At 43.0% G+C, this 17,196-nt stretch overlaps 2 protein-coding genes and 1 long non-coding RNA gene across 3 annotated transcripts; 1 reads left to right on the top strand and 2 right to left on the bottom strand.

Annotated features, from left to right (window-relative positions):
• Positions 1-510: 510 nt before the first annotated feature.
• LOC134304217 (uncharacterized) lies at positions 511-3,862 on the bottom strand. Its single transcript, XR_010007783.1, has 3 exons — positions 3,543-3,862; positions 1,756-1,914; positions 511-1,442 (listed from the first exon to the last, which is right to left on the bottom strand). It is a non-coding gene; the product is annotated as an uncharacterized LOC134304217 (long non-coding RNA).
• A 380-nt stretch (positions 3,863-4,242) lies between these two features.
• On the top strand, positions 4,243-5,515 carry si:dkey-246e1.3 (uncharacterized). Its single transcript, XM_062989559.1, has 3 exons — positions 4,243-4,410; positions 4,852-4,948; positions 5,145-5,515. Exons 1-3 carry the CDS (start codon positions 4,320-4,322, stop codon positions 5,413-5,415), a joined length of 459 nt encoding a protein of 152 aa, XP_062845629.1. The 5' UTR covers positions 4,243-4,319; the 3' UTR covers positions 5,416-5,515.
• Positions 5,516-5,517: 2 nt separating this feature from the next.
• xpnpep1 (X-prolyl aminopeptidase (aminopeptidase P) 1, soluble) lies at positions 5,518-16,973 on the bottom strand. The gene is made up of 20 exons (XM_062989558.1): positions 16,875-16,973; positions 15,422-15,546; positions 14,321-14,384; positions 14,104-14,208; positions 12,668-12,760; positions 11,955-12,098; positions 11,772-11,867; positions 11,468-11,549; positions 11,131-11,341; positions 10,948-11,037; positions 10,813-10,863; positions 9,551-9,609; positions 8,793-8,870; positions 8,374-8,445; positions 8,214-8,274; positions 7,850-7,919; positions 6,878-7,051; positions 6,723-6,799; positions 6,010-6,108; positions 5,518-5,729 (listed from the first exon to the last, which is right to left on the bottom strand). Exons 2-20 carry the CDS (start codon positions 15,536-15,538, stop codon positions 5,610-5,612), a joined length of 1,863 nt encoding a protein of 620 aa, XP_062845628.1. The 5' UTR covers positions 15,539-15,546; positions 16,875-16,973; the 3' UTR covers positions 5,518-5,609.
• Between the last annotated feature and the right edge of the window lie 223 nt (positions 16,974-17,196).

Below are 17,196 nucleotides of genomic sequence, written 5' to 3'. Positions count from 1 at the left end.
ATTTTCTGTATTTATAAAGGTCAGTATAGTGCTGGGAGTTCTGGGAAACTAATTTATGTTCTATATTAATAAATTCATACAAACTATACGTGATTTAATGGTAAAACTAAAACGATGATTTGAACTTGGGTTGCCAGGTCACCCTACGTTTTGGCGCATCAGGATGCAATTAAACGGTTTATTGGTACCAGAGGGGATTTATGTTCACAATATCTGGTAACCCAACCGAAAACGGTAGCACCCGAGCTATAGTTAAATGTTTATGTAAATATGTACATGTTTGTATCTTGCTGCTTATTAACAGCTCATTGTATATTAAACACACAAGTAAAATAACTCACCATTAATGCAGAAACTATTATTAAAACGATTATTTATCCAGTGTGGTGGTGTTTTCTAATGTGTCGTGTTTGAGTCACCGCCATTATTGGGTTAAACCACTGAATGTTGACATGGGGGTCAGAAAAACAACATACTGAAAGATACAGAAAGATACACCGCTGTCGGGGTTTTCTATCATGTTATTCTATTTATTATTACGTTCCTGGAAATGTAATCTCAGTACATGAGAGTTTAATAAAGCTAGAATGAAATAAGGAACAGAAATGCTACAGTGCCTGTGTGAATAGCTCAGACTCCATCAGGCCTGAAGAGACTCACACACACACAGTGACCATCACATTTATTTGTTCTGGACTGAAGCTAAATCAAAGAGAAAAATGTACACAAATCATTACATCCAGTCCTTTCATTCCTTATAAACACACAGTTCAGTCCTGAAAAGCAAACACCAGTGCTAATTTCTACCACATTGTGCATTAAAAGTGAGAAATTAGATCATATGATGATATGAGCCCTTAAAACTGATCTAGGATCAGCACTGTGTTTGGATGTAGTGAAACAAAGCAAAAAGAAATGAATTCATTTGTTTATTAATTGTTTTTCCACTGTTTCATCCTGGTCAGGCTGCGGTGGGTCTGATTCGTTAGCCGAAAGGCAGAAAACACCCCGAACAGTTCGCCAGGCCATCACAAGGGCATTAACACACTTTTTAATATCTCCAGTTGTCCTGACTGCACGTCTTTGAGCTGTGAAAGGAAACCGGAGCACCCAGAGGAAACCCACATGGACACAAGGAGAACATGCAAATTCAACACAGAAAAGACCTGGACCACCGGCTGGGGAAACATTTACATTTTCAGCATTTAGCAGACGCTTTTATTCAAAGTGCCTTACAGTACTGTGACAGTATATTGTCTAAGCAATTGAGGGTTAAGGACCTTGCTCAAGGGCCCAACAGTGGCAACCTGGCAGTGGTGGGGCTTGAACCAGCGATCTTTTGATTACTAGTCCAGTACCTTAATCACTGGGCTACAACTGCCCAAACCCAAGACCTTCTTGCTGTGAGGTGACAGCGCTACCCACTGTGCCACCGTGCTGCCCTGCAAAAAGAAATGATGTATACCTCTTTAATAATTATATATTTGTTAATATTTACCTGTTATTATTTACACCTTACAGTTTACATATCTCATCCAATGATGTTTACCGCAATGACAGTTTTTTTTATATTACATACTACATTTCTTATTCTATTTATTTAATAACAGTGTTGTACTTTAATACTTGTGTACTAATAACTGACTCTCCCTATAGGATTAATAAAGTGATCGATCTATCTTAATAATAAATATCACCTTCTTCAGTATCATTTTACTAATTCTAATATTAGTATCTAGTGCAACAGATATAAACCTCAATTCCAGTAATGTAGGGTTTCTCTGGGTACTTTGTTCACCTCCCACCTTCTAAAACATGCAGAAGATGAATTGGCTGTATGAACTTGGCTGCAGTGATCGAATGTGTGAGTGTGTGTTTCCAGTTGGCACCAGACTCATTACAACCAGATTGAAACTGTTAGTAAAAAAAAGAATGAAAACACACTCAGAATGAGAAATAATATAAAAAATTGAAATGTTATTCATATATTACATTATTAGAATGTGAATGATTTTAACCCTATAAGCACCAGTAGCTGATTTCATCACTAGCAGATCTGGCACTTCATCAATTTCAACATTATTCATTCAGATGTTATGAACCTGAACTGGCATTTATTTCATGGGAAGCTGAAATGATATGATGCTGAACTTTTTAACAGAGTACGGATTATTAAACTCTGGCCCTAGTCCCCAGTCTCAGTCCAGATTATTAATCAGTGTGGATGGATGTTTAGACGGAGCGTAACACTCCCTCATTTTTGCACACACACACACACTGCTTTCATACATCATGTCCAGTTTACGCATTCAAGTTCTTATGAACCACTAATAATCTTTTATTTTTTAACTGCCATTTAATTCTTTTATAAGCACAATTTTTTCAAGTCAGTGATCTTATTAAATATGCTTACATTTTTGGAGACACTACCACAACCCGACTCTACTGACCTCATTTTTTCCTCCAGTGCATAAATGTAAAAATGCCATTAAAGTAAAAATAAATATTGGCTCCCCAGACGCACCTCTGGAGTCTCACAGAGTACATTAGCACACAGCAGACACTCACAAATGTGACCTGAAGAACATCTTTCTTTCTGCTCATTTAGATTTTGGTATCTGATATTTAGTTTTACTGGAAGATGTGGGTGTCGAGATAAGGGCAGCAGGGCAGTTATCTTAATTTTGGGGTAAAACGTATGGCTAGCTATTTCTTACATGACCGCTAAAGATATGGCAAGTGTCCACCTGCATTATGTCGAGCTGCACGACTCCTCTGCTGTCAGGTTTGTTTGGGTTTTAGGAACAGTGAATCAAAAGGCTTCCGTCTTATAAAGCTTACACCTGATTGGCTGAAACAGTATAGGTTTCTGGGGCCTGTAGGTGACCCTCATGTCAAATCGTTAATCCAGAGGAGATTTGGGCTTCCTTCAACCTCCTACACACATGCAGAAGGTGGATTGGGTGTTCCACAGTCAGTGAATGAGTAAGTGGGTGATGCTCTACAAAGCACATGTATCCATAAAGACATGGCTGGCCAGGTTTGGTGTGGAGGATCTCCAGTGTCCTGCACAGCGCCCTGACTTAAACCCAACTGAATACCTTTGGGATGAATTAGAACATTGTCAGGTCATGCACTAAGGCCTCATGGTCAAATTCCAGGACTGATTGAGCAGACATTTCCACTAACACGCTCCAAAACTTTGTGGAAAACCTTCCCTTAAGGCATTATGTGTGTGTAGGGGACGGGTACTCCATAATAATGCTTATGATTTTGGATTGGGATGCCAAAAAGCTCATGGGAACGTGTGTGTTGGTTCAGAGTGTGAGAACCACTGATGTAGGTAAGATGTGATCCTACTCAGTGCAGTAGTTCATATGTAAACGCTGCCACCTAGTTGTTTCAGTAATGGACTACATGAGCACCGGTCCACATCTGATGTTCTGGGAGAATAAGGGCTGGATTGATTTACGAGAGAGCGTCTGAATGGCCATGTTGCTTGTGTGTGTTTTTGGGTTTGCACCCGTGGTGAGGTTACTGACCTCTCATGCCCCCCTCAGAGCTGGCTGGGCTGAATCATGTAGATCTCTGACCTGATGTGGGAAAAAACAGAACTGGACGAGTCCCCTGGGTACAGAGGGCCAGAGCCAAAAGCCTCTTTTTTATGGGCAATGCTAAATCTCTCTGTGCAATTGGGTGTCCTCTGGTCCTCTGCAAGATAGCACACACGGAGGACCACACTACTCTCTCTGTATTCTTCAGTAACGGTCGATGCTTTAGTAAGGTGGTAAATCCATATCCCACTCCCCTTCCCCTCAGAGACTACTAATCACATCTGCTACCTGAATTTAAAACTCTTCATTTACTCTGCAGTGCCACTGAGCTAAAACCTGCTAAAATTCCTGGGCCTGCAGACGGGCATCACGAGCGGAACAAGTTGCATAATCAACAGGCCTCAGGGAGTTGCACGCCAGCTTTCTTTTCTTCAGTTTGTATCCAGACGGGTCACAATTTCTACTTCATTCTAGCTAAACTCGCTCCGAATCTTTCAATATTCATATTTCCTAAACATTTATAGAAAGAAACCACTGAAGCAGAATGAAACTCTAATGTGCTCAACACAATCTGGAATACACAATGGTGCCCCTGTTAATCATTCAACTCAGCTTTCTACAAAAGCTGCCAAGAGTTGGCACAGAAGAACGGGGGAGACGGGCGGGTAAGGGGCATTATCAGGGAAACCCCGTACGGTCACGTGGTGCAGACCTGCTCAACACTTCTCTCTCGGTTGGTTAGTTTTTGTCTGGTTCATTTTCGAGATGGCACTGGAGCCTAGTGCCAACCTAAACATAGTGAGCGTTGGCCTGTCACTCAATGACACAACTGAAGTGGCCAGAGGCACCATCGACGGTGAGTAAAATAAAACGTGCCTACGTTTAGTCTTACTGTTGGTGGTGGTGCCCTGTCCCAACTTTTTTGGAGCCATCAGATTTAAAATAAGTAAATAAATAAATAAATAAATAAAGCTGATTGATTAAAACATGGAATAGTTTGTTTTTGTAAAGTTTGCAAATAATTTCTGTCTGTTTAGTTTTGTCCTCACTGTCCCATTGTTTTTAAACTGGGGTGTAATAGATGCCAAGTGTAAATAATATTATGAATTCTTAATCTTAATATTTAGGTTGTTTTTTTCCTAATTAGATACCGTTTTTGACTAAAGAAGGTTCCACAAACCTCAGCTCATGATGAAAAGTAGTTTTTTTGGTGGTGGTGGGGGGGGGGGGGGTGAATACTATTAAGGCCTTGTATTTATGGAGGTGTGATACCTGTTGGTTCTCTCTCACTGTGTAGAGTGTAAGGTGTTTAATATCTTCATGCTCTCTCTGGTCCTGTGTGTCCTCACTGTAACCACCATCCTGTACTGCGTTTCCTACTTCAACCACAGCAGGTACATCAACCATCACATCAACTACAACTGCAAGAACCATTTACAAACGCTACATGGCCAAAAGTATGTGGACGCTTATAATTCCTGAGTGCAGGCGTTTTTATCTCCCATGGCTAACAGGTGTATAAGATCAGTGGTATAAAATACACGTGAGTTTGAGCCCTACTAGAGTGCAATAACACATTTTGTCCTGCAGGAGGCAGAAGCGAGCGGGCGCTTACGAGGCCGCGGCGGCGTGTGACCCGGAGGACGCGCCGGTGGACCTGAAGTCCGTACGAAGGTCACAAAGTGTCTGTAACCCACCAAACGACGACTCCTCCATCTACTACATCTACAGCAATCCACTTCCTGAGGGATGCCATGAGGACGAGGGCTGCTGTACACACGCTATACACTCCACACTAACACTGAACCCCCCTCAGAGTGGAACAGTCCCGGAGTCACCCACATTCCACATGCAGCTGTAGAGACTGGGCCGTACCAACCTAAAGACACCAGGGGGGTGGCGTGGACGGGTAGAAATGTGGGTGGTTGGTTCCAGATAAAATAAAGCATGCTTATCGTTAATATTTCGCGCAGGGTGGTTTATTGGATCAGAAAAAAGTGGGTGTTTGTGTTTAGAATTAGGACCGGGGGTCGGTAAAAAATCAATCACATGTCTTTAGGAGATCGGCTGGGTCTCCCTGATCAGCCAATCCAGCGCCTCCTTTCTTCCCTGCCGCTCCAGCTCGGCACCGATCGTATCGCGGCACTGCTTGTGGTAATCGTTCAGCCAATCACGCTGCGGAAAAAAGGAAAAACAACGTGTTTTTACATAAAGGATAGAACTTGGTCCTGGGTCCACAAAACAAGGAAAACCAATAGGTCGTATAATCTACAGGAGGAATCGGCCATGTCTAAAAGAGAAACATCCAAATCAGACATCTCCTTACATTACATACACGATTATGTGCTAGCCTGCAATAGCAAATTAGCTACGTCTAAATATGAAAATATAATAATAATAATAGTAAAAGGAACCAACACAAGACAAAAGAGTGCTGTGTGTAAATGTGAGGTACCTCCTTCTGGGTCAGCAGGTCTGTTTTTATCATCTTGATCTGAATAGGGACGAGTGTGAGAGGTTCGAAGGTCAGGCTGCCTCTGTTCCTGTAGTTATACTGAGAGACAGAGAGAGGGGAATGAAAAGTGGAACACTGTAAAATGTCAAGTGTGTCTTCTAATTTAAATACACAAAACCATGCAGAAATGTCTAAGCTTGGGGTTGCGTCTCTTCAATATCTCAAACATGATCCAAATTTCGAGCTCTTAGCTCTGCTACCTGTTGCCTACACACAGACATGATTGGCTAACGTCTCCTGGGTGGGAGGGTAAAGGAATTCATCATTAGTGCTGCAATAGCGGCCTCTACTGGCCGCTCGAGGTGCTGCACAGAGACTGTGAGTAATGGAGAGCGGTACGTGACTCTCCGTGCGTGATACGGATGTCCGTGTGAAACCGCCTCATATTGGAGGACTGCTCAGTCAGGGTCTGCAGCAGCAGAGGAGATACAACTGGGGAATTGGATATGACTAGATTAAAAGAAAAAGGGAAAACATGCATAGAATTAAATAAATCTGAATGTAACTATGACAAAATAACACACCTCTTACACTGACAGGTAAAGAGGCCACGCCTACACCACTGGGATTAATGGGTACAGAGCCTACTGGACTGTAACTGTACTGACAACCTATTTTGGCCTGAATACAGCTGATGCTGTCTGAGCTCTCACTTTAGTCTTTGCAGGAACCACCAGCACGACGTTTTCCAGCCGGACCCCGAATGAGCCGTCCTCGTAATATCCCGGCTCTGAAACACAGCAACAAAAGGGTCACATTCAACATCTACGCCGAACTACGTCCACGTGTGTGAGAAACGAGGCTGCACCATCACTGAGGATCATCCCGGCCTCCAGGGGCTCGTCGGCGAAGGTTTTGTAGCTGATGCCGCAGGGTCCTTCGTGGACGTTGAGGAAACAGCCCACGCCGTGTCCCGTACCGTGCAGGTAATCGAGCCCAGAGTCCCACAGAGCCGCCCGGGCGAAAGAGTCCAGCAGGTGACCTACAGTAGCACAGGAGCGTTAAACAGTCGTCCACTGTTCCTCCTACCTTCATCTAATCGCGTTATTTATATAAGATTATTAGATTCAGTATATCAACAGATAGATCAAATATCTTGTGTCTGTACAGCTTTTAATTTAATGCACATAAGAGACTGTACAAATACCATTTTTATGATTTTCTTAGCATCAAAAATATATATTTCATACACTATATGGCCAAAAGTATTGGGCACCCATCCTAACAACTGAATTTAGTCGTTCCTGCCACATCCGTTGCTAACAGATGTATACAAATGATAGAAGATAAATAATATGCTTTTAACATGGAGCAACAGTTTAGGGAAGTCCCCTTTTTCTTTAAGTATCATTATGCAGCTCTATAAAGACATGGTTTGACTAGTTGTGTACAAAGGAGCTCCAATGGTTCTACACACAGCCCTGGTCTCAACCCGACTCAACACTTTTGGGTTCAATTCAGCTTGGATTGCATTCAGAACGTCTCTTCCAACATCAGTGCTGCACCTCACTGACTCTATTGACTGGAGTGTGTCTGTGGGAATTTGTGCGCATTCGAAGTCTTGCAAGAAAGCTTCGCAGAAGAGTGGATCCAACAAGAAAATGGTCAGATGTCCTAATACTTTTGACCATATATTAAACCACATACTGTAAATGTTTTTTCACTATTCTTTGGGCTGATCCTGTATGTGCTTGGGACTGGCACTATAGGTTTGATCCTTTACTGTAAATACCACATGCATAACAGAGATACCCATAATAAAAAGACAGTATGAATGTACCTTTCGTTCCATTGGGGAAAACAGCAGCACTGACAGCGATGTGGCCCTTCAGAACGTATGTAAAGCATTCCTACAACACACAAAGAGGAGGCAGCTGGTGATCACACTGAGGTGCTGTCCATTCATCGTACTGCAGATGGAGCCAGAGACACTGGAGTCTCCGGAGAGGGACCGTCTGTGCTCTTGAGATTCAGCAAATCCTCCAAAAATCATGTCCTGTAACTTTAAATGGGGTTTTCTCTGTGCCTAGATAAATAGGGCTAGTTCTAAGGATGTCCCTTATCCGTACTGCCCCTGTTAGAAGAGGGAAAATTAGCCCACCCTGTGAAGAAAAAAGCCCTGCAGATTAAGAAGTCAACGTCACCTTCTCATAGTCTGTTGGCGTTCCGAAGTGAACCGTACGAGTCACGTCCGTCGTGCCGTCCCTGTAAATAAAGAACTCAAATTCATATCAAATACAGCATTTCTGGTGTAAAGCATTTATAAATGTGTGCACAGGGTCAGTAAAGTGTGCTTGTGCGTACATGTACTGAGCTCCCGAGTCGATCAGGTAAAGTTCATTATGAGACAGGGTCCTGTTGGTCTCAGGAAGAGGCCTGGAACACAAACAGAGAATGATCCCATCACATCATTAAGCCTGGACACCTCAGATCAAACTCCAGGTTTTATTAAATTAGACAAAACATCAACTACAGGGAATTTCTGCAACTTTTAAAGAACTGAAATAATCAGAATCTTAATAAAATAAAAGATATACATACACACACACTGATCAACACGGTTAACAATTATAATTTAGGGCAGATTAATCTATCGCCTTTATATGCCATATTTAAGTCTACACGTGTAAAGTACAACAAAATGCTTCATCCACGTATCCTAGCTAGTAATTCAGTACAGGATTAGGTAAATCTGTTGGATTAGTAGAAGGTGTAACACTCACCTGTAATGAATGATGGCGCCGTTTGGCCCCACACTCGAGATGGTGGGAAAACTGAGACCCACAAAGTCTTTCTGCTGACTGTAAGGAGAGAAAGACTCTAAAGGTTTGTGTCCAGATCAGTAGCACTTCTTCTTATCTCCAGTTATTTATACCAACCACCCACAAGCAAGTGAAACAGGTGGGACACAAACCTGCACCCACGCCATCAATTAAATTTAAATATAAGTGAATAACACAGTTTTTATGTCACAGGATGTAGGAGCTAGAGAAGCGCATTTGCGGCTTTAGCGATACTCTGCTGTTGCTAGGGTATTTAAGGTGGTTGCTAGGGTACTTAAGGTGGTTGCTTTAATGTTTTATTCGATTACACTGTGTTTCCAGGCTGTTGCCATTTTATAGCTGGTGGTTACCAGGGTGTAGCTAGGTATCATCTATGGTAACTCAGTCAGTTAAGAGGGTGTTACTGTAGTGTTCCTGGTAGTTGGTAAGGTGTTCCAGGTGATTGCTATGGTAGTTGCTATGGCATATTAGGTATTTGCCAGGAGGTTGCTATGGTGTAACTGCCAGGTAATTGATGGCACGTTCCAGGTAGTTCATAATTTCTTGCAAGGTGTTTGCTATGGTGTCCTAGGTGGTCGCCAGGGTATTCCAACTGTTTGTACATCCTAATAAATGCCAGTACAGTAGATCGATTGAGTAAATGAAAGTAATTTGAGTCAGGTTCGGGTAATGGATGTGGAGGAAGGTACGACACTCACCTGCGAAACTCCTCTGCCTTATCAGCGGCCGATATCTCGGTCACGGTACCGTCCGGAATCTAAAAGATAATAAACAATAAGAGAGTAAAGCAGAACACTCAGGTCCAGCGTCCTGCACAGAGCCCTGACCTCAGCCCCACTCGATAGCTCTGAGATGAACCGGAACAGCAGCTTCCCATACACAGAAACACTTCAAAGCCTTGTGAGAAACCCTCTCAGAACCGTTTGTACTGTTTGTTTTTGAAACATGTAGTCAGACAGGTTCACAGTCAGGTGTCCGAATACATTTGGCCATATAACGAATCAGGAATCTAACAGGCAGACGTGCTTCTGAAGCGGGTTAAACGAGGCACATGCTGCATTTACGCTTCCATATAATGAAGCTTTTCAGGTCAGAACAGCTGTGTTTGACGTGCTCGATACGCGACAGACGTGACCGCGGCCTCACGCTTATTTTATTTCATTTCTACACACAAACTCTGAATTTGTGGGATCAAATTCTAACGTAAATAGCGTTTAGGTTCAAATGACTAAAATTACAGATTTAGTATCTAAATGCACGTATCAAATATGTAGTTTAAAACAGGGTTTTTTTAAAAGTGACCCACATTGTGTCCATGATTTTTATTGTGACCCAGCCAACACAAACGATGCATCAAAACAAAACACAAAACGAAATATAATTAATTAATTAATAAAACTGGTGAAAATCTGCTCCCACTGTGGTTTACAAGATGTCTCGTAAAACCTCCACAAGGGGGCATTCATGTACAAGTTTATTTCACTTTTAAGTACCTGTTAAAATTATTGTATTTAATTATTTTTATTTGCAACCCATTTTTTGGCTCACGACCGACCCAAGCTTTGAAAAACGCTGGTTTAAAACATGCAATCTGATTGGCTGAAAAATGTAGTACTACCTGGTAATTACTCCCCGTCCTGCTTGCTAAATACCAGTAATGATCCTCTGAGCTTCAGCTAATAGTTTAATCATGATTAATGGATGGATTAAACAGTAAAACCTGTCTGTCGTTGTACAGTTTGTGATTCTGTAGAAAAACGTGACATTAGGAGGTACATTTGAGATCCGTCGCTGTTCCTCATTCAGCGTTTTAGAAACCCGACACGCTGTTTTGATATATTTTTATAGTTGGAGCCCTGTTCTCCTCCCAACAACCCTGCTGCACCTGCTACACGCAAACCTATACAACAAATCGTAATGACTCAGTGACATTAGGTATATTAATATGACGAGTTGGTACCTCTTTCTCCAGCCAGGCGAAGAGCTCACACAGGGCCACGGCGTCTTTGATCTGAAACAGCGTGTTACGTGTTAAACGTGTTCACGTGACATGATCTGAGTAAACCGTGTGCCAGCGGGGTTAAATTATACCCACGTGTGCCATCTTCATGCACTGTATCTCTGTGGGGTTCTTTACTGCTTTAGCCAGGCACAACGGTGTGTATGGGATCGGAGCTCTGTGGATCTGGAAAGGAAACGACACGACGTATCACTTATCATGTCATGCATACAAACGCGTATCATACAGTGACCCTGACCGGAGTACCATCAGACTGACCTTAGGGACGGCCTGGGTGAGGGCACAGCTGGCCTTGTCGCTGATCCACACCTTGTCCTTGGGTGCGAGTCCTGCACAGACGGTCTGCAGTTCTGAGTACACGCTCTCGTAGGGTAAACACTGCACGCTCAGCTCCGGCTTACAGGGGACGTCCAGCTCCAGGTGCTGCCGGACCGCCGGGTCCTGAGCACGCTTCTCTTCCATGAACAACCTGCGGGTACAGTTCAAGAGTTACAGACAGACAGATACTTTATTAATCATGAAGAAAGTGAAGCGTTATTGGTGGATTATCTGTTATGTAGGGCTGGTTATAAATGCTGTAATGAATCAGGTTTACCGTATGCTGTTGGTTCCGATGATGGCGTACGCAAAGAACACAGGATTGTACTCGATATCTGAGCCACGCAGGTTAAAAAGCCCTGTGAACAAGGATAAGTCGTTGAATGCACCCCTTCACCTGTAGGATTTACATACGAGAGCACCAGAATACACCTGCTGTGATCTGATCACTCTGGCTGTGGTTTTTGGATATTATTACCAGTCAGCGATCATTTTGCTCATCATAAACACGACAGAAATGTATCTTAGAGTGAATTATTCTTCTTCTGTAAGGTTCACCAGTGAGATGTAGTTATACACACATGCGATCTCGTCCAGGGCGGTCACCACGAACCAGGAGACTCTCCTCTCTGCCATCTTCACCCTCAGCTGTACAATCTTATCCTGCCAGCTCAGGCCTGAGAAGCACAGCAGGGTTTTAACGTTTACTCTCAACGGTACATAAACATTTCTGTGTGTGTGTGTGTGTGTGTGTGTGTGCTGACCAGTATATCTGAGCCCCAGAACGTTGAGCTGAGTGCTGGGTCGGGCAGGACGATCCTCCCAGACGGCATCGATCAGATTTTCCTGAAGAGGAACCAGCGTGTGTCCAGCTCTGCTCAGAGCTTTAGCCATGATCTTCCACTGATCTGAAACACAATATGTTTTTGCAATTTAATATTATCAGATTATACAGAATCTAAATCTGCTTTCTGAATTTTTTAATGTTTTGAATTGTAATTTGAATGCAGATGTCAGGACTGGACGCGTATCGCCGCTCATCGCTGAATTTCACACAATACACGGCAATACACACAGCTCCCTGCTGGCGGCGCTACTGAGCCAGTAAATGAAAAGTAAATCAATCTTATTAAAGAGCTATGAAGCTGCAACCAGCTCTTCCAGGACCAGGAATCCTTTCACAGCTAACAGGAAAGTGGAATAAAACAGATTAGGGTTCAGTTCAGAATCAGTTTATCTCCACTCTGTCTGTGCTTCACTTCCGATTCCATCTCAATCGACTTTGAGTGCAGCAGCAAGCGGTAAAAGCCATGCGTCAAAGAAGCAAATCTGCACAGCGCTCAGTGTAGTGCAGCAGCAACACAAGCAGCACCGCTTCACTCCATATAGGAGCAGTTTTACAGCTCATCATGTGACCGCAGACATAAGCGTGATAATCTGACATTTTTAAAAGAAACATTTTGATTATTATGCTAACCAGCAGCGATGATCCAGGGGTCGACTCCCACTCTGGAGTTTTCTGGCAGCACGTTGATGAGCCAGTCCTCCTGTGACGGTGTCTCCTTTAGACCTACAAATAGACAAGACAAATGTTTCACGTTAAATTATTAAACATATTAACAGGACAGAATATTAGTAGGGCTGTCAAACGATTAAAATTTTTAATCGCGATTAATCTCAGAATTTCATATAGTTAATCGCGATTAATCGCATAAATCTGTGTAAATGTTATAGAAAACAAGGATTTTTAAGTGAAATGTTACAATTACAATGCTGAACACATTTTATGCTAAATGTACTGATGTTAAAAACTGCTGGGACAAGAGAAAACTGTTTTATTCACTCACATACTAGGCAGTAATACTATCCAGTGGTTTAATGGACGTTTCTACACGAACTGGGTGTGTTTTGACTAGGGTGGCCAGATTCATAGTAACAAAAAGGAGGACATTACACCCCAAAAAGCCGGACATCTTATTAGGAACAGGGGGACATGCTACTGCAACACACAGAATGAATCCAGAACCCATATAACAGAGTTTTTGACCAATTTAAGCAAGAATTATATAACAAATGACTGTTTTACTCACTAAATGTTGTGTCTTTTCATATTTAGGTCCGTTCATCGCTGCCTCAAAAGTTTACTTTTTGGCATTTTCACCGCGTTCCTGATCATGTTTACAAAACAGAGAGGGCGGGCGAAATTCAACCACCCAATCACAGACTAGCATTTAGAGGGCGGACCTTCTCCGATTGGCCAGTGGTAGCGCTGTAAGCAGTGAAATGAGGCTGTTAAACCAATGATATACAAAGCATTTGTTTTGACATGTACCTGAGCCAATGGTAAATAATATTGATCAAAAATGAAACCAGTTCACTCCAAAAGGAGGATTTTGAAGTGTCCGTCCTAGCGTTACGTGAATGGAGGACTGGCAGCTTCTTTATTATGCAAGTGCATTATTACGACACTACCACGCTCAGTTACATTATGTGGCAAGTCCGACATTAAAACGTTTGTTCTACCAGTCAAGTCTCAACATGAACTAGAATTTGCGTTAACGGCACTATTTTTTATAATCGCGTTAAATTGAGAATGCGTTAATGCGTTATTATCGCGTTAACTTCGACAGCCCTAAATATTAGCATTGTGTTGAGTACTGTTGAGTACTGGTTGAGTACTGGTTTACACGTTCATGCTCACCAGTCAAGTGTGTTATGAGAATCTGGAGAGGATTCGAGGGTTTAATATCAACACACCTTATGAACCCAAATCGTGCAGGTGAAAAGAAGCGGTGGATAATGCGCACGTGTCTGAGGGGGCGTGTGTTATGTATGACGCTGCTTGCTCAAGGCGACAAGAACAAACCCCAAACAAAAGAGCAGCACAAATACATATTTTGTCCATATCCATACCCATCTTCATCAGATTCCAGTTGTTATCCATCTGCTGGCTGGCCTGAAGGAAGTAGCGGCCGTCTGTCCACATGGCAGCATGGTGCTCGGTCACTATGGCAGTACCTACAAGCACACACACAAGTGACGATGTACGTTATGCACTCTATTTTTGTCACTGTATAATTGGAATGCATTTTTATCACATAGTTGACTGTATCTGGTCACAGAGAGGTACCTGCTGAACCGTTGAATCCACAGATGAACTCGCGCCTACAGTCACAGGGAGCGATATATTCACTCTGTAGAGAACATGAGAGCACGAGACGAGCGCAACAGGTCAAAAACATGAGAATTAGGCAGCTAACAACACTAATCATGAAAAAATCCTAACTAGCTTCAATATATTTAGAACAGTGCAGTCTGGAGTCATATCTGCACATGTTTTATTCATAAAACAATACACACAGCGCTCGGTTGTACAAGTCGCTTCACTGTAGCACGTCTTTCTTTATTTTCCATGATGGTTGCTCTGGTTTTAGCTCTGCTCTTGATATAAGTAAGCAGTATGTGTTTGTTCCATCACTGCTACGTCATGTTGTTTCCTGGGTGGTGCAGAGGTCTAAATCACTAGCACACCGACGTGTAAAACCTCAGCAGAGCTGCTGACCCGGCTGGGCATCCACACAAACACTATTAGCTGTGTTTGAGGGCGGGATGGTTGGACGGGGTCTCCGCCCCCATTGCTGCTGGGATTTCTGGGACCTGTAACAGAGAGCCTCAGCATGTATCTGAAGGACTGATGGTTGAGGAATTAATGTTGGCCTCTAGTTCCAGTATAAATACACACTGCATGTTTAACTCTGATCTTCAGCTCAGATAATTCAGCAGTAATTCCATTTACAAAGCTTTAAATCTTCACTGAGGTCGGCCACAACCATGGGTGTAATAAATAAATAAATATGTGAGGATCGTGACGCCTCAGTGCCGAAGTACGAGCCACAACTCATGAGCAATCAGGACTAATTACTGATAATCCCAGACATGAAGAGGATGAGGTTCACCTGCTCTCATAGGTCACACACTGTCAGATAATCAGAGCTGATTTTATCATCACACACACACACACACACACACACACACACACACACACACACAGTGTAATGAGCGTGTTTTATTAATGTGTGTTTTAACTGCCAAAGGTTGTAAATAAAAAGAAAGAAACAGAAAAAAACAAATGAATGAAAGAAAGACATTTATAAACCCAGTGATCCGGCTCGTGTTTAACTCTATTTTAAACAAAACCAGTCAGCGGTGTTAATGGTGTAATGGTTCTGACCTGATGTGCGTCTCCTGAGGGGATGATGTAAGCGTGGATGGGCTCGGCAAAGTGTTTCCCATTCTTCATGGTCTGCCTCAGCTTCCTAAGCAGCTCCACCGTGATTTTCGGAGACATACTGATATCTACACACACAACACACACTTACTATAAACACAACTCATACTTAGAATAAATATGGACACCCGTACGGGCACCATGCACATCAGGACACATTAGAACGGCAGCAGTATAAAATAGAATTCGGTGTAAAGGATTACCGGAGCTCATGGTTCCTTCTCTGATGTTCAAGATGATTTTTGGTCGAGAAGCTCAAAGTCTAACTGAGCTCAGATCTTAAGCATTAAAGTGTCATAAAACTGCCACCTCTGACCAGCATGTAGTTAATGATTCATTTACTGTAGGTCCTCAGTACCAGTGGTGTATGATGATCTCAGGCCTGATTGCTTTCTATCTGCATAACTGTACAGCCAAACAACTCTGTGTGAGCCAGAAGTCCAGAAGGTGCCTCGGCTATCAGGGTTTGGTTCGTTCCTGCCCAGTGGACACGTTAATGAAGCGAAACAAAGTAAAAAATAATTTCTGTCTTTCTCTGCTCATCATGTTTTATTTATTTTTGACTGGTACTGGTGGGACGTCATCAGCAGATTCATCAGTTCAACACAGTCATGGACTATTTAGTGTCTCCAGTTCACCTCACTTGCACGTCTTTGGACTGTGGGAGGAAACCGGAGCACCCGGAGGAAACCCACGCAGACACGCGGAGAACATGCAAACTCCACACAGAGAGGACCCGGACCGCCCCGGCCTGGGGATCGAACCCAGGACCTTCTCGCTGTGAGGTGACAGTGCTACCCACCGTGCATGACGCTGGAGTTTCTTGCTCTGTGCACAGGGGGCCTTCCCTAAACTGTTCCATTGTTTTGTTAGTGGCGTCACTGTGCTTCGCTACGCTTTGCCCAATGACATGCCTGGAACTACAGTCGCGCGTTCTGATTGGCAGGATTCGATGACGACACTGACAGCAAGAAAACAAAACCCGTCCAGCAGAGCTTTCATTAGTTTATAACCGTTACAGTAACACACCACAGTAATGTACAACTCCTATAATACACCTACATACACTATATACCGTCCATTTACTCGAAAATCCACAAAGTCTTCACTTCACAGTACTCACCGCTGTATTTAGACAACACTAATGTGCCTAAAAACGCTCAATATTCGAAGAAATATCACATTTATGCAACATTTACGTGGTTTACATGTTAAGTTTATTATTAGCGGTTACTCTGACAGGCTGCTCGCTATAACCGCCTCTCTGAGGTAAACGTGCACGCGCATCGCACGCGCCACATCATTCGCTTCAAACTCCGTAGTTCTTTTGTGTATCTTCTCACCATAAATGACTTCTTTAAATCATTAACATTACAGGTGATTATAGGTGAGTTACCTGTAAAAAATAGTTGTCCTCCAAAACCCGAAATCGGCTCCTGTAAACCTTTCCGAGCCTAGACTTTATTTAGAAAACAGGAGGCCGCCATGTACAGCGCTGACGCGCGGTCACGTGATGCGCTCACCCAGTTGGGCTCCGGCGCACCAGTCTCACTTCCTTTCCTACAGCTCCGACCAGTTGCACAAACATAGACGTTCATTCAATATTACTTACTGTATTGCATACACCACGTCCTGATCAGGGTCGCGGTGGGTCCAGAACACACTCTGGACAAGGAGCCAGTCGATCCCAGGGCAGATAGGAAGAACCTAGCGGTTAA

The sequence above is a fragment of the Trichomycterus rosablanca genome, chromosome 27 (assembly GCF_030014385.1).
Source record: "Trichomycterus rosablanca isolate fTriRos1 chromosome 27, fTriRos1.hap1, whole genome shotgun sequence".
Classification (NCBI taxonomy): domain Eukaryota; kingdom Metazoa; phylum Chordata; class Actinopteri; order Siluriformes; family Trichomycteridae; genus Trichomycterus; species Trichomycterus rosablanca.
This window is presented reverse-complemented; position numbering and strand designations above follow the sequence as displayed.

What these genes read in the sequence shown, in the direction of transcription:
- si:dkey-246e1.3 (XM_062989559.1), top strand. Translation starts at nt 4,320, where the DNA reads ATGGCACTGGAGCCTAGTGCCAACCTAAACATAGTGAGCGTTGGCCTG. An exon ending in GGCCAGAGGCACCATCGACG is followed by an intron (nt 4,411 to 4,851) that starts GTGAGTAAAATA and finishes CTCACTGTGTAG; the next exon opens with AGTGTAAGGTGTTTAATATC. An exon ending in TCCTACTTCAACCACAGCAG is followed by an intron (nt 4,949 to 5,144) that starts GTACATCAACCA and finishes TTTGTCCTGCAG; the next exon opens with GAGGCAGAAGCGAGCGGGCG.
- xpnpep1 (XM_062989558.1), bottom strand. Translation starts at nt 15,538, where the DNA reads ATGTCTCCGAAAATCACGGTGGAGCTGCTTAGGAAGCTGAGGCAGACC. An exon ending in CCTCAGGAGACGCACATCAG is followed by an intron (nt 14,385 to 15,421) that starts GTCAGAACCATT and finishes TGTTCTCTACAG; the next exon opens with AGTGAATATATCGCTCCCTG. An exon ending in CGGGATGATCCTCAGTGATG is followed by an intron (nt 6,800 to 6,877) that starts GTGCAGCCTCGT and finishes GCTGTGTTTCAG; the next exon opens with AGCCGGGATATTACGAGGAC.